This window comes from Lissotriton helveticus, chromosome 3_2 (assembly GCF_964261635.1).
Source record: "Lissotriton helveticus chromosome 3_2, aLisHel1.1, whole genome shotgun sequence".
Lineage (NCBI taxonomy): Eukaryota > Metazoa > Chordata > Amphibia > Caudata > Salamandridae > Lissotriton > Lissotriton helveticus.
In genome coordinates this window covers 462,843,973-462,860,846 of record NC_136062.1, presented here as the reverse complement: position 1 = coordinate 462,860,846, position 16,874 = coordinate 462,843,973, and the positions used below count along the sequence as shown (strand labels likewise).

The 16,874-nt window shown below is 43.9% G+C and overlaps 1 protein-coding gene across 1 annotated transcript in view; it reads right to left on the bottom strand.

Moving 5' to 3' along the window:
* LOC144826168 (embryonic protein UVS.2-like) overlaps window positions 1–16,874 on the bottom strand; it is a 177,308-nt gene that overhangs the window by 119,381 nt on the left and 41,053 nt on the right. The window contains 4 exon segments of the mRNA XM_078684562.1: window positions 515–596; window positions 7,086–7,261; window positions 14,945–15,062; window positions 15,166–15,306. Of these exon segments, the coding sequence (XP_078540688.1) occupies window positions 515–596; window positions 7,086–7,261; window positions 14,945–15,062; window positions 15,166–15,306 (517 nt within the window).

The following is a 16,874-nucleotide window of genomic DNA, read 5'->3' as shown; positions in this document are numbered from 1 at the left end:
GTTTGATGGATGTAGAATTAGTTGGGTGGCGGAGGATATTACCTATGCCATCCCGATGGTACTCCATCGCCAAATGTAGACATGACTGCCACCCCAGCAGTCACCTCTGCACATAAAAAGGATTTTGTGGGGGTCATAATTATTTTCTCCTTGACCCTCATTACCAGGTTTTTCCTGGCAGTGATGGACAGGAAAAAAAGATATTACACCAATCACCCTAAATAGGTCTGGCATTGTAATGCCATTCTTCAGATGGCCGCTACAACATTGGGCTGTCGGAGGAAGTATTTCATCAACAGAGCCAATAGGGGCTCTGTCGACGGGACACCTAGGGTCTGCCCATCTCTAAATGAAGCGGGCTGTCCTAGGGTGTGGCGAACAGAGTAATCGGTCATGTTTGCAATGGAGTACACCGGCTGCCTAAATCTAAGAAAGGGTCACTGGCTATATGTGAAAGCCTTTAATGAGAGTTTTAAACAGAACATCTCTTCTTGGCTGAGCATAGGAGACTTACCTCCCATAATGCATCACTGAGGAGTAGTCATACTCCAGGCCAAGGTTGTTGGTGTTTCCTTTGCTGAAGTTGATGATGTCTTCTGTTAAGATGAACAAACAGTAATTATGAGTTAGTGATGACTGAAACTGATATGTCCCATTTCAATAAAGATAAAATCCCAGCTCTATAGGGGGCGTTGCTGCTTCAGCCATATCAGGGGTTAGAAATTGTCTAATGGCTAAGCTGTCAAATGTGGAACATGGGGGGGGGGGGTTAAATTTCAGTCATGAAACAAGATTGTAAAGCATGTGATTTATGGTAATTCACTTAATCGTATCAGCATGTGCAATTAAATTGAGTAATTCTAATTTTAAATCCTATTTTTTGAAGAGCATTGTCTTACTCCCAAGCGAGGTTCACACTGAATAAATACCAGTGCCTACAAACCTTCCAGGAGGGGTTTACTAGAGTTTCGGCCATGTTTAAAGGGAACTTACTGTTGTCTTTTTGATGGGAAAATCATCATGTTTTATCCTTAGGAAAACATGTTTGCCTCATAAAGTGATCCAACCCCCTTTATAATCTCCACGGTGCATCCTTCACCTTAGATTGTATTGTATTGTAGTTACATATATGCATAGCGCTTACTTCCCCTGACAAGGCATTAAAGCACTTTTTGCTGGGGAGCACAATGCTCCGGGCACCCAAGGTTTAATATTAGTCTTCTGCTCTCAAAAAAAAACTACGATGAATTTACCCCAGTTTCGTTGAGGAAGAGTAAATCATTAGGAGTTAGGTGTAATCATTTTGGAAGTGGAGGGTATGTGAATCCTAATAGATGATTTGTGAGATTAATACATAAAAGAAGACATTAGGTATTATTAGTTTGCAGGAATTACTTTCAAAGCAGAGGTGATTTAGTTGAACATTTAGAATTAAAAGAGGACATAAGCAGTAATACAATATTAACATGCCTGTGACTTAAAATAGGCTGGGCTCAGAGAGAGGAGACATGCAGTTTATGACAAATGAGGAGACAGGCATTCGAGTGAAAGGTTGGGGGGAGTTTTTCATGCAAAGATGTGGGACTACAGAGTTGACTTTTTGAGATGCTATGAAGAATGAAGAAACTGCCCACAAAAACACTAACATTTGTATGTGAGATAGTGGAGTGAGAAAGAGAGTGATGCTCAAGGTGCTGTACTTCTCATCTGGGCCCATATGAAAAACACATGCTTTGTGTTTGGGTTTGGGTTACTTTTCTAGGGCAAACCTGATGCAAAGTGTTCAGGTGGGATTCACAATCCAACGCAACTCTCAATTTGCATTGGCTTGTAAACCAAAGTAACCCAAAGTAAAGCAAAGTCACTTTTTGCGCTGATTTGCATTACTTTGGATCGGGGGGGGGGCATTCCATGGATGGTACATGGGCATTCCTATGCAACCACCCAGGGGTTTTGACGTAGATCCCTATCTACAACAAATTGTAGACAGAGATTTGGGCCAAAATCCTGCGCTTCCTCAAGGGAAGTGTAACTAGGTGAAATGTTTTAATTTCTCCTTATTTCTCCCACTTTGCATGTGTGCTGCATTGTACAGTACACAAACAACAAGTGGGAAGTTTTAAAGCATAATCTTTGTATTGAAAAGGATATTGAATTCCCTGCAGTGTAGCAACCTAATTTGAATACTTCTGTTTAGATCTGGTCCCCATCTCTCTGAAGCCGGGCACTGTAGTTGACATTTACTGATTCTCATTATCAACATCATGAAAATGCATTTTAAACACGGTTTACATTTCATCCTGTGCAGGAGATTTTATGGTATGAAAAGGACAAATGGATTTTCAATGGGACATTGCTCCAGTTAATCCCCTCAGCAGTAGTCATGAGCTAGGACCCACAATTTAGGCCTTTGGTACCACGCGGGGCTGGGTTCTAACATGAATTTCTTGCAAGCTATGGATGCCTAGAGATGGAAAACATGTGAATGCAAGTTATCACTCTTTGACTTGTGTCAGATATGTTTGGATTAGCCACCTAGCCAAAAAAATAAAAATGTTCTTCATATTCTTGATAAATATACAAATTCATCATAATATGTGGAAAAATACATCTAATCCACAAGATTGGTTAAATTCAATATTATTTTAAAATAATTATGATTTTTAATTGTACTAATAACAATATAGTCCTAAAAATAATAACAATAAAAATTCATTGTATTTGTCTTATATTGATATAGATTATGTGCAAAATGTTCACTTACTATTTGAAATAATAATAGTTGCTATATCTTATATAGGCAAAGTATGTCATGAGTGAAAATAAACCCAATTGTATCATTCACATTTGTCATCATCATCTTCTTTATCTGAATAGGTGTCCTCATTCTCTGCGTCTGTTTGATTTTCACAGATGGGAAGTCTGCACATGTCAGTACACTTAAGGTCATTTAGACAGCAGACACATGTTGGCAGTTTGCCCTTCCTAATGCACTTGCAAGCTAGTATATTTAACACAGCCTGAGGTGCTGGCTGCCCCTCCATCCAGTCCACTTTCAGTTGCTCTGCCCCCTCGCGTGTTTCCAACTTCCTCCCTCTCCCAGTTGGACTATGTGTCCGTGGATCATTCAGACGACATCTCTTGCTTATACCGGCTTAAAAATGTACACGTTCTGCATGTTTCCTCAGACTGCCCCTGCAAGAGGGAACAGATTTACATCCGACAGTTGAACTGAAAAGCATCTGTTGATGAAGTTGTGGTGTATCTCTAGATGTTTCACTGCAAGTAATGTTATTTCAGCAAAGTATATAGGAAGATATCTAGCGCAGTTGATCCTGTCATACGTAAAACACCACGGGATCATGGAGCGTATGCGGTAAGATGTAAATGCCAATTTACATCTTGAGCAGCACGCAGCAGAGCCAGCAAGACATACTCAACCATATCCATATACGACATCCAAAATACAAAGATCTCCATTCTTATGTTGAAGATGTTCCAGGAATACATCACAAAGCTGTTTTACTTCGGCAAAGGAAACATTCTGCAAGAGGTTGTCTAATCTGTTGACATAGGCATTTTGCAAAGTCATTAACATCCTCAATGCAGGAGTAGACTGCTTGAATTTTCTCTTTGTAATTCTTCTCCACCCTGGGGATATATTCCACCCAAGCCAGTCTCAACATTACTTCATGCACACAATTGTGTACTTAAACTGCACAATTGTACATACAACCTTCTAGTACTGATGATATACAAATTGTACATATGACCTTCTAGTACTGATGATATTGATCCTTCTGCTGTCCTATTTGCTTCAATGCAAAGGTTGCAAAGTCCAGATTCTTGAAAGTGGCTCCCAAGACTGGACATGACATTGCAAATCATGTGAAAGATGCCCATTCAAAGAATGATTCTGTTGTACTTTGCTTTATGCTTCCATACCATCTCAGTTGCTTTTGCGCAGAGAGCTTGGTCAAATTTGGACCCAAAACGTCTCTTTTTCCCCTCCCTCCGTCTCACCCTGTACTTGGTCTGACCACCATTTAATAGACACCACTCTCATGCTCAGTGGCCACTCCCCCATCCCTCTGATGGCCGGAGGTCTATCCCGCAAATGGAATGCCTATGACGCTGAAGGATTCCTTGCGAATCTGTCAGACACTTGCCCCGCCCCTGGCCCATGCACTAATGTGGATAAACTAGAACATGACATCACTCTTTGGCTACAGTCAGCCAGTGATAAATTCGCCCCTCTCACTAAATTTCCCCCGACCAGACACCAAAACTCCTACAGATGGTTCTCGGATAACCTCAAAAAACTGAAACTAAAGGTACGTCAATCAGAAAGGGCATGGAGACGTAACTACTCCGAACTAACCAGACTACAATACATCTCAGCTCGCCGAGACTATAAAACTGCCATAGTCTCTGCCAAATCCTCCCATTTCTCGGACCGAATTTCTTCCTCAGACAATAAATCCAAAGAAATTTTCAAAATTATGAATGAATTGACATCCGACGACAGAACCCTCCCAGGCCAGACTCCCACCCAAGAAACCTGTGATGCCCTTAACCTTTTTTTTGTCGAAAAAATCAACAAAATCAAGGCATCGATCTCCACTGTCCCCCAGATCATCACTCTGGAAACCCCCCTCAATAACACTCCTATTTTTACTGAATTCCCCCCTATCAACCCTACCTCCCTCGGACAGCTCGCCTCCCGGGTAAAATCAGGTTCCCCGAACGACGGCTGTCCACCCTCGGTCTTGCGTAGAGTATGTCACTCCTTACCTGATTGCATCTTACCTCTCTTGAACAGTTCACTCAGCACAGGCACTGTCCCGAGACCCTTCAAAGAAGCCATCCTTGTCCCGCTATTAAAAAAACCTGGCGCGGACCCAGCGGAACTCTCCAATTACCGCCCCATTTCGCTTCTGCCTTACTTCTCAAAACTCCTTGAAGCACATGTCACCAGCTGCCTCTCCAATTTCATTGAGTCCTCCCGCTGTCTGGAGCCTAATCAGGTTGGCTTCAGGCCCTCATTTTCCACTGAAACCGTCATATTGGCTGTCTTCGACATGCTAAGAAGAAATGCCGACTCAGGAATCCCCCAGGCTCTCGTCCTCCTGGATCTCTCGGGCGCGTTCGACACGGTTGACCACAACATCTTGCTCAACCGTGTCGAACAGGCTGGCATCCAGGACCCCGCCCTCGGCTGGATCCGGTCTTTCTTGTCTAACAGATCCCAAGCCGTCCGCCTAGGCCCCTACACAGCCCCCAAGACCCCCACAACCTGCGGAGTCCCTCAGGGCTCCTCCTTATCACCCCTCCTGTTCAACTTGTACCTCCGTCCCCTACTCCATTCACTCCGCAAGTGGGACATTACAGTCTTTAACTATGCGGATGACTTGCAGATCATCTTCCCACTCAACTCCCCCAATGCAATAGACAATTTTCACTCCGCCATGCTCCACATTCAAGATTGGATGAACTCCAACCAATTGAAGCTAAACCCCGGGAAAACTGAGCTTCTTCTCCCAGGCTCTAGCCCTTCCTCTTGGGGTACCCAGTTCTGGCCTCACGCACTGGGACCCCCGCCGGCCCCCTCCACTTCTGTAAAAAGCCTCGGCGTAATAATTGACGCCGACCTTTCTCTCCACCTCATATTAGCTCCGTGATCTCATCCTGCTCCTTCCAGCTTAGAAGGATCCGGAAGGTCAGTCATCTGCTTCCCACCCCTGCTTTGACTCAGGTCATCATCTCTCTTGTGCTCTCCCGCTTGGATTTTTCCAACAGCATCTATCACGGACTTCCCAAAACTCTCCTTCACCGTCTTCAGGTGATCCAAAACCAGGCAGCCCGGATCATTTTTAAATCCCCAAAATGGCAATCTGCCAGACCTATGATGCACAAACTTCACTGGTTACCAATTGAACAAAGGGTGGCCTTCAAGCTGGGCTGTCTCACATACAAAGCCCTCAATTGCCCCTGCCCTGCCTTCCTGACCTCTCTGATCACCCCCTACTGTCCAAACCGCAACCTCCGCTCTATCCATCTTAAATCTCTTACCACACCCAAAATTAGAACTAACAAATTTGGTGGACGTAGGTTTGCCTTTTTGGCTCCGAAATTCTGGAACTTCCTTCCTTTGAACATCAAATCAAGCAGCTCCCTCCTGCATTTCAGGAAGTTGCTCAAAACTTTTCTCTTTCCCCTTCCCTGCTAACCCTGCATCCAACCTCAGCTCTGGAATCCGATGTCTTATAGCACCAGGAAACTCATGGTGTCAGTGCGCTCTACAAATTTCATTTAATAATAATAATAATAATCCATGACCGCTACAATTTTCCCCAAATGCAATGATTCCCTTATCAGCTCTGACTTTTTCAAAATTTCAGAAACAGTTATCAACTCAGTTGAAAGGGCGTTAATGGTGGGCAAGTAGCCAGTCGAATCCTGTGATACACGACTGGAAGAACAATTTGCTCATTATAGTAACAGCAAGTTTCTGAAGACATAAGGCAGCATCATTTTCTTTCAGTTGTGAATAGGAAATCCCATGACCAAGTATGTTTAGAGTGCGAATGATTTCAACATTGCCTGGCAGCGTTTTTATGGTGTATGGGAGCAACAAATGCTAGGGGGGTTTCTGCTGGCCTTTTCACTGCATATATAATATACTGACTGAATGACTGCATAAATAAGGTGACCCTTTTAGTGGGCTTTGTGTGTTCTGGATCTACATCAAGGTATCTTGGTAGTGGAGTGGTAACACGCAAAAGGCAAAACGTTATGACTTGCTGTCAAATATTTTCCATCTCTAGGCATCCATACCTTGCTAATAAATTATATAGTGGTACATTTTGTGAAAAGGACCACAGACTGCTTGTGACAATAATGAATATAGATCACCGTTACCAAGAATCAGATTGATAGAAAAAGTGTAATACTAGTTATCTGTGATCAAACCTTAGCTGAACCAATCAGGTGTTTAAATTAAATTAAAGTTGTGCCCATCAGGAATCTGAGTTGTATTTAGTTTTCCCTCTTAGTGGTGAGTGGAGCCCGGGGGTGTCACTGACCGGGTGAGATGTTCTTCCACATGATGGTCACGTAATTGTCGCGGTCGCTGCGGTTCTGCTCATGGTAGAAGCCCAGAGCGTGGTTCAGCTCATGCTGGATGGCTCCTTTTGACATACATCCCACGGAAAGAGATAGCTGCTGAACTCCTCCTGACTTCCCGATGACCGACCAGCACCTACAAGAGAAGATGGACCAGGGAGATCCATAAATCACTGGAATGGCACCTTTGGAGAAAGAATATTACAGTCTTACCTCATACAAGGAATCGGCCAGTGCATCTCCTCTCTGACTGTTGCTGTATGTAAGGGGGGAGGGATTCTAGGACAGTGACACTGTGCAGTCTAGGGTGTCATAAAAGACCTTGCATGCAAAGGAAAGCTGTGTCATCCTGCACCAGTTTGATTAATTTCTGGCCTTTCCTGTGACAGTCTGCTTGTGAGGGCAGATCTACCAGCTGTCCATGGTTTAATTTGTTCAGTCCCCCATAGCTAGGATTCATACACTAACGAAGTCAGTGTTCCGGTTGTGTGTGGCATGTTCCATGTGTATTGTGTAGCTAAGAAAGCATATACATTAAGAGTGCTGCCCTAACTGATGTGTTGCTTTAGGATGTATGTTCCCTTTGTACGCATATTTCTGCCTCTGGAATCTTGACATGGAGACCTCATGGATCTATGGGTGGGTCTTTCTTGGTAGGCCTAACATTTTGTCCAGCAAAAGGACTCAAGACCTATTTCTGCCACTGTGTTGTAATGGGAATCGCCCAGAGAGACCAGTCCAGTTAAACATCAGGCATATCTGAGCCATGCTGATAAGTTGCAGCACTTTATCTGGCACCTTTGCTCCACTGAACAGGAGAATGTACACACCACCATAATAAAAGAGTGAAGACCCATTCCTGGCTGTAGAAAAGAACAGCATAACACCCCCTTATAGGATAACCCTATGCATTGACTCTAACTGCACTGACATTCTAGAAGCATGCTAGGGTATTGCTTGAGGTTGTATTTTGGTCACTTGAGTAGTTAGGACTTTCTGTGTTTTAGGTGTTCTCTATGTTAACTCCCTTGCATTCCTTTGTGTAAATGTAATACACATTCAAAATCAACAAATAGCCTATACTGGAATTTTAGTTAATTGTGTGTAATCCCTTTTATTGTACCATGAGTTCCAAACCCTCAACCACCTCCTGGAGCAAGCCTCAGCTACTCACCCTTGCTGCTCCTATGCTTTCACTAGGACAACAGGAGTAACTTAGAGTTAGACCTTACCCTGGTTTTCCCATACAATTTGACTTCAGACCTCCTGGACTTCATTTCTGCTGCCCAACGTATTCTGCGCACTTTACCACTGCTAATCAATGCTAAGATGCTTGTGGTCTTTCCCTAAGTTGTGTTAACGTTGGCTTATCCACAATTGGCATAGTTAATTTACTAAGTCCCTACTAATGTGCACTTCCTGTGCTCAGGGCCTGTAAATTAAGTTCTACCAGTGAGCCTGCAACACTGATTGTGCCAAGCACTTAAGTAGCCATATAAACATGCCTCAAGCCTGCCATTGCACAACCAGTGGGTGAAGTTTTAAACTACCATGTCGACCAGGCAAGCTAAACTTCTTGACAGACCGAAACCTTTTTCTTTTCAATACCTATACATCACCCCAGGGTAGGCACTGAACAACCCAGAGGGCAGGGTGCAGTGTATTTGAAAAACAGAACATTGACTTTTAGGTTTTACATGTCATGGTAGTGAAAAATTCTTAATTTGTTTTTCACTACTGCAAGACCTACACCTTCCATAGGAAAACATTGGGATTACCTTATTACATTTCTATTAGTATTTCCAAATGAAAAGATATGATTGGTTCAAGTTTGGTGTCTCTGGAATCCTAATTTAAACTGCTAATTTAAGGTGAAATCAAATTTTAAATTAGTAGCTTGAAAATGCCTCTTTTAGAAAGTGGGATTTTCTTTTTGCCTTAGGCATTTGGTGCCTGCATCCTGCCTCTGATCACATGTCTGGGACCAGTGAGAGCTAGGCTTTGTGTATTCCTCCTAGACAGCCACCCACCAAGGGGGCTTAGCTATGACCTGATTGGCCATCCTGACAGAATGGAACGGAGGAGCTGGACACAGCCTCACATAAACCTAAATAGGCTCTGTCTTGTCCACACACCAAGAGCTCCATACACCCCCTCACCATGGTGAGTCTGGAGCCAGGGCAGAAAGGCAGGGAAACTGTTCACATCAAATGCGTCTCTTTGAAGTCCCCTCAGTTCAAAGGCATCACTGGGTATAAGAAATGGACCTCAGGCAACACAACTTCAGTACATTTCTGGACCTGTGGATACTCTTCCAGTATGCTCCACTGCTATTCTTCTGGACTCCAGCTTTGTTGTGCTGACTTGCTGGCTCCTGCCCTACATAACAGGATTCCAATAACCTTGCATCTGCACCTGGACTCTGCCAATTGAGTCGACCCTGCCAAGTGGACCCTCGAAAATGGTGCAACCCTATTCTTGGACCTTTCGGAATTTTGGCCTAATGTGATTACCAGCAGAACCAATACTTCTTCTCTGCTGAGTGGTGCATCCTATAGCCCAACTGACGCATCTCCTCAGCTGAACAACGCATCCTTTTGCAGAAAAAAGCATTCCTGCCATTGCATTGATTGGGCCTGGTGCAAAAGGTCGGCACTGTCCTTTGCATCTGTGGAACTGATGCATCGCTGATGGCATGATGCATCTCAGACCCAGGTCCTCGCTTTCTTCATCGACGGCAGCACAATGGCAACGCTTGCCTCTGCATCGCAGCCTGGGAGCCCATTGATACAGACATACCACGCCAAATGTGCAACGCGCTCTCGAAGCCCAGACATCAAATCTCAATTCCCCGTAAATGGGATCCTCGACAACGATGCACCGGACCTTGCTGCGCATCTCAGACCCCATGCATCAATTTGACTGTGCAAAGCTTCTTGTCTTGGATCCATGCATCACTCCGCAACCAGGATTTAAGGTTCTTTGTTCAGCTGGCCTAACTTGGTGCCTGTAGCTGGCCTCTGCTCCATTGCGGTCAGCTTGAACTTGTGACTTTGTCCTGGTCTGGCATGGACAAATATCTCTTTTGATGCTTATTTCTTTGTATCGCTTTGTTCGCCCTAAGTGTGGCAGGGTATGCTCAGACGTGAGTCCCTTGCTCACTTGGCCACTTGGCCACTGGATTCAAGATAGCCTGGCTGATGAGGATTATGAATCCGAAACCAGTCCCAGGATGCTTGTTTCCGGTCCATGGAAGACATGGCTTGGCATTTCGGGCTGTACTGTTCCCATGAGGCACAGGGTCAGACTGATTTGCATATAGCCATGTTTGAAATGGGGTGGTGGAGTGAGCTAAAGAATGGTGATGGATTAAACCCAGATCAGTTGACTGGGGGTGAGTGTTTGATTTGCTCAAACGCTCCGTCCATCATCCCCTTTTATATCGCTTTGTTCGCCCTAAGTGTGGCAGGGTATGCTCAGACGTGAGTCCCTTGCTCACTTGGCCACTAGATTCAAGATAGCCTGGCTGATGAGGATTATGAATCCGAAACCGGTCCCAGGATGCTTGTTTCCGGTCCATGGGAGACATGGCTTGGCAGTTCGGGCTGTACTGTTCCCATGAGGCACAGGGTCAGACTGATTTGCATATAGCCATGTTTGAAATGGGGTGGCTGAGTGGGCTAAAGAATGGTGATGGATTAAACTCAGATCAGTTGACTGGGGGTGAGTGTTTGATTTGCTCAAACGCTCCGTCCATCATCCCCTTTTGTATCGCCTATTTCTTTTTGGCACAATTTTTCTCTAAATATTTCAAATTCAATCTCAGTTTCCTTGATTGGATTTTAGGTATTTTGGTCTAGTTTTATTTATTAAAATAGTCTCTACTTTTCTAAACCTGGTGTGGGATCTTTAAGTGTGGTGTTTTCACTGTTTTACTGTTTAAAGTGTTGCACAAATACTTTTTGCATCACCTTCAAGCTAAACCTGACTGCTCTGTGCCAAGCTACCAGAGGGTGAGTACTGGCTAATTTGGTGATTAATGGTGCCTTCCCCTGCCTAGGACCGTGGTAACTGCTTGACCAGGGCACTCCCCCCAGTCAACCAGAAACCACATTTCTAACAATTAGTTATTCAGTTGCTGTGCAATATAATCTGTGGGCCTGGAATACCATTGGTAAATGACAGTGCAGACCATTGATGTGGCGCAGTAAGCACCAACCACTGATACTGCCCAGTAACCTTTGACTGCCCAAGAAACCTTATGAAAATCTTAATAGTTTATTCAAAACAACGGGAGAAAACTATCAGACTTCAGTGGCTACCACACAACTGCCAAGGATCACTTTTGTCAGCTAGGAAATTGCAGCTTCAGTGAGTGAACACATCCAAAGCAGATTATATTTGAGGGTCATATGATTCACTGACAGACATACACCATATGCTGAAACAATAAGAGGATCACATAGACAGACCCATGGAGAACTCAGTAGTGGGAGCCACATCACAACACTAGAGAATAAACAAAGCATACAGAATCCAAAAATCAGAACCTCTAAGTTATTAATAGCCCAGTGTAGGCTCAGCATTAATAGTTTAAAATTCTAATTAGAAATTATGGAAATGAGGATCTCCCACACAGAGACCACGGGCCCTTATGGTACATTTTTACTGAGAAGTCAAAAACATTTGGTATTATTTCTTACAAAGATGTGCAAGCCGATGGAAAGTTCATCACTGAGTTCACAACACTTGGAAAGTCTTTCGCTGAGAGTCCACTGTCCATGAAACTGAGAGTCCACTGCTATTGAAATGTATTTCACTTAAATTCTATTGTCCATGGAGGGCATCTCCCACAGGGAGTTTTCAGTCATTGAGGGTCATATCTCAGTAGAGGATCTATCACTAAGACGCCACAGAGCATGGACAGCCCTTTTGATGAGTGCTCACATTCCATGGAGGACCATCTCCTACTGAGAACCCACAGACCATGGAAGGTCTATCATTTAAAATCCACAAACTATATAGGGTCTTTCACTGTGTGTCCACAAGACAAAGAGGGTCATCAACAGTCCTGAAACCATGGGGTTCTTTCACTGTGACTCCACAACACAAAAGGGGTCATGATGCCCAATAATGAGCCCATGGGGGGTCTACCACATAGAGAACACAACCCCTGGGGATACCTCAGTAAGATCTCACAGAACATGGATGGTCATTCAACTGAGACACCACAAACCATGGAGGGCCTCTAGGTGGTAATCAACATCCCATGGATGATCAGTAACTTATAGGTCTCAGCCCATGTAAATTCATTGCTCATTTAGGGTGTTGCACCATGTTATCAAGTTTTTTTTATATTGACCTAAAAAGCTATAAAGTATTGCCATATTATTCTTTACTAAACATCTATATAACCTGAAGATATACATATCAATATATAGTCCCATTTGGGTGCATTGTGAATCAATTGATTTGCTGGGTTTTGTACAATTTGTAATCTGTGGATCGGAACGCAGGAAGACTCATTTAGACTGAGTTACAAACATACAGTCGACTTAATGTCAAGGACTGGACCAAGATCTTCTGGGAGTTAAAAGGCAGAAGGTGGGCAAACTTCTGGAGTACTTTTAACATAAAATACCTGGTGGATAGATTTGAAAAATAAAAGATAAATTGGAATTAAATATCACTCCCAGATTGTGGACTGATTCTGCTGGAATTTATGGGATATCAAAGAAGTTAGACCAACAGTGAGAGGACCACATATCCGGTTTACCAATCTGAAGGTCTCAGTATTATTCGTATCACTCATTATTGAACTGCAGCCCTAAGTCACAGAGGAGGAAAGGGATTCCCTGAGGCTAGATGTCCCATTGGAAGTTTAGCTTAAGTGAAAACACAATGGGGTGTGAACTTGGAATAACAAGTGAATTCGCTATCAAGTTGACCAGTTTACCTGACCCTGTGTCACCTTTATTACATCCGCGCAGTAAGCGTTTTCAAGGACAAGATTCACACCCGAATTAGGTCATATGCGCCATTGAGCAATAGTTGCATGTATTTCACAATCCATATGGGAGCACGAGTTACAAACAGTACCGCCTCTAAATTTTCACATCCCTATTTTCACACAGTAACACACCGCCGGTAATTCCCGTTCACGAATTTCTTCGCTTTTCAGTCACCTTCACCGTTAAACATGCATGACGTTAATACGTTAATACGCGTTACACTTGATGAATTACCCTGGAATCTCCCCATCTTACCCTTTTGCATGATTACAAACGCATTATAAAGAGTTAACGCATGTATCACATGTATTTTGAACGAACATATGATTTGATAATGTACTTGGTTATTTACCGAAATTTACACGGCCCCTGAGGAAGGGCTAAGCCCGAAAGGCATTGGGCCACCGGGCCATTTGCCTGAACATTATGAAAACAATAATGTGAAGAATTTACAACAAAACTAACAAATAAAAGAAGGATATCAACCTATAAAGAAATTTTCTCTAAGAAGTTTTTTGAATAAATTAAGGAATGATTTTCATGAGTGCCCAGGAGGGACACTGATCTCGAGGGACACAGTGCAATTCAAACTTGGAATAACAACCACCTTTCATCTCTAAGAGAGACTTTTCCAATGCCGCTATAATACAGTGGTGAATGTAGATATATTCACATCACTACCTTTACCCCCTTCGAAGCATCTTAAGTGTGCTGTGTAAAGATCGAAGGGCAATTTTATGAGAGCCTTGCATCACGTTTGTACCACACAAAGTGGTACATGCGTAATGTAAGCATGTGAAAGACATTTATATAGCCATGCAAAGCCATATTGCGTGCCTTAGAAAGGCTTCATAAATCTGAAGGTAAGCAACGCAGTGCAAATCGGTGTGTTGCCTAACCCTGTGCAAGGGAGGCATTCCATTAACGTTGCAGTGGGTGTCTCCATGCAAACCTCATGGTTTTTGAATCATTCCCAGATTTACCAAACCTGTTAAACCTGGGAATGCCCAGAAAAATACGCTTCCCCAGATGAGGCATAACAAGGAGAAATATATTTGTTTCTCCTGTGTTGTTCCTCTTTCTATGTGTACTGTATTCTGCAGCACACATAGAAAGAGAAACACGCCCCTATGTTTTTTCTCTGCAGGAAGGTGCCCCTTCCTTCACAAAAACAATCCTGCCTATAACACCGGCACCCCTGTACCATAGCATGGGGGAAGGACATGAATGTGCTGCATTGCTTAAACACTGCATATTCCTGATTTTTCCCAGTGAGACAGGGCAGTGCAGCAAAGTGACTGGCTGTGGTGACCTGTGCCACTATTTTCATAAATAGGTGCCAAAGTGTTCTACCTTGGGTCCTATGAGATCTGGAGATCATGCACGTTTATTTGCCTTGTACTTTTACTATCAGGGAAGATCACACATAGTCTGTGTGATTGATCCATTCTAGTGTGTTGCTGACTGTAGGATCAGTCTTTAGAGTGTCCTGTGCTCTTACCCATCCACAGGTGGGAACTGGAGGCAATGAGGCTATGTGATGGGTCTGGCGTGATTCTGAATTTAGGATCAGTGCTTAGGGTGCCCTGTGCACATACACTCCCTCTCCCCCACCACAAGCAGTATCTGGAGGTAATGAGTCTATGTGATAGATATGCTGTGATGCTGAATGTAGGGGCAGTCCCTAGAGTGCCCAGTGCACTTACTCATCCACAAGCAGGGTCAAGAGGTAATGAGTCTATCTGATGGTGCCCTACCTGTGTGAAGCTCAATGTAGGATCAGTACTTAGGGTACCCTGTGTTCTTACCCATCCACAGGCATGATCTGGAGGTAATCTGGTTCTGCCGTGCGGGTCACAAAGCGGATGCAGGTCAATTTTGCAAACTCACTCATTGCATCTGTAATGGCAGCCAGATCTTGGGCACCTGAGGGACAACAGAGGAAAGGGGGAGGATGACATAAGGGGAAGCAACGGGGAAAGGTATCCATGAAAGACAATATTGAGACTTGGTGTAAAAGTGAACTCACTGTAAGTGGGACTGAGGGTGTAGGGCACACGGACGGTCCCATCACTGGATTTAGGCCAGAAGCAGCTGTTGTCTGGACATACAAGGGCACTGCGGCCTGGACGGATGGCAATGTCCCCTTCGTGTACCAGCTGTGAGCTGCCTACAACAGTAAAGCACAGGGACAGTACTCAGTGTCTGTTATAAAACCAGAAGGAACAAGAGCACATGGAAGAGAAGGATGCTGATTTTAGACCTAAAGTGCAATGTCAAGAAAAAAATTAAAAGATACACGAATTCATCCTGGTGGAGAAGATGTGGTCATTTCAGATACAACATCAAACAATGGCCTACACACCTACTTAAGAAAACGAATGACCCTAATCACTGAAAAAAGGCCTCAGTACACAGGCAAGGACAGTGGGTGATTGCAGCTGATAATGTTTACTGTGAATGGTTTCCTGTGTTTTACATTCCAACAGTGTTGTCCTCTTGTGGAAAAGTAAATTTTGCCATGTTCTGTGTCCCTACGCCTCATACATCATATGTTATGTGTGCATGACCAATATGCATATGTTATTCCCCATGTCCGATTAAAGACGCAATTACAGTTGTGTCCACCTCTGATATGTCAGTTTCCAGTCCTCGTGAATACTACGAATATCAGGCCTATGTAAAGTAATGTTGCCACGTTTCTCAGTGTGCACGTTATTCCATAATAAAGTCCCCGTTTCCAGGCCTCAAAAGGGCCCGGACATCAGATTCAGCTCCTGTCTCCTGAAAGCCTCGCTGAGGAGCGATACAGCCCCCACCTGTATCCTCGACCCTTCACTTACTTCCTGCCTCGCAGTGCCCGGTGCAGCTTGGCTCTGCCTCTGAGTCTGCCAAAAGTATGTTATAGTTCCAGTTATCAGTTCAGTCCTCCTTCTCTGCATTCCTAAGCTACTGAACTGCATCAATAGTTTCCGTCATTGTCTAGCCTATTCGGCTCCACGTTAGAGAAATACTGTATTTAAATGGTCATTTAGTATTCTTCATCACGCACTACATGTAGAATAATGCATGCTCCAGTCTTAGAGTCAGTTAGCCTTTCCCCTCATGACTTCTAGTTTATATCAACATGTTCCCTAAACACCAGATACCAGATAGGGTTTAGGTACATGTCGCTCCGACCCTCCAGACTCTAGTCTCTGCTCCTAGCACAGAGTTCATAGCCCCCAGCTTCTCCTAGTAACACGTCATTGCCAGTTTTCGCGCACCACCAGGTTAGAGGTCCCGGCTCCTTAGGTAGCCCCCTCCAATGATTCCGCCCATTCATGACATATTCTGTTACGTTTGCATCACATGTCTATGTATACTCCCAGTTACACCTCTTTTTACTGTTATCTTTCGCGACTGCTACGCGTCACGCCTTCTGCTCCACCCACTGTTACGCCTACTGCAATGTAATGCTATGTGTTTGCGCTATGTATATAAGTCCATGTATTGTTATTAAAAGTTAGCGCGCTCATCCCAGATCAAGCCCCGGCAGCTGCTGGGCCCCAGTTGTCCTGCTGGGCCCTGTCACCTCTGTTCGATGCAGGTTGTCCTGATCCTGTCCTTATGCTGTAATAAACCTGCAGAAACTCCTACTACCTCGAATCTTGACTCTTATTTTATTGAGCTATCTGTTATTCATTCATTCATTCAAAAATAGATCCGGTATTATTTATTTATATACCACATAATGGC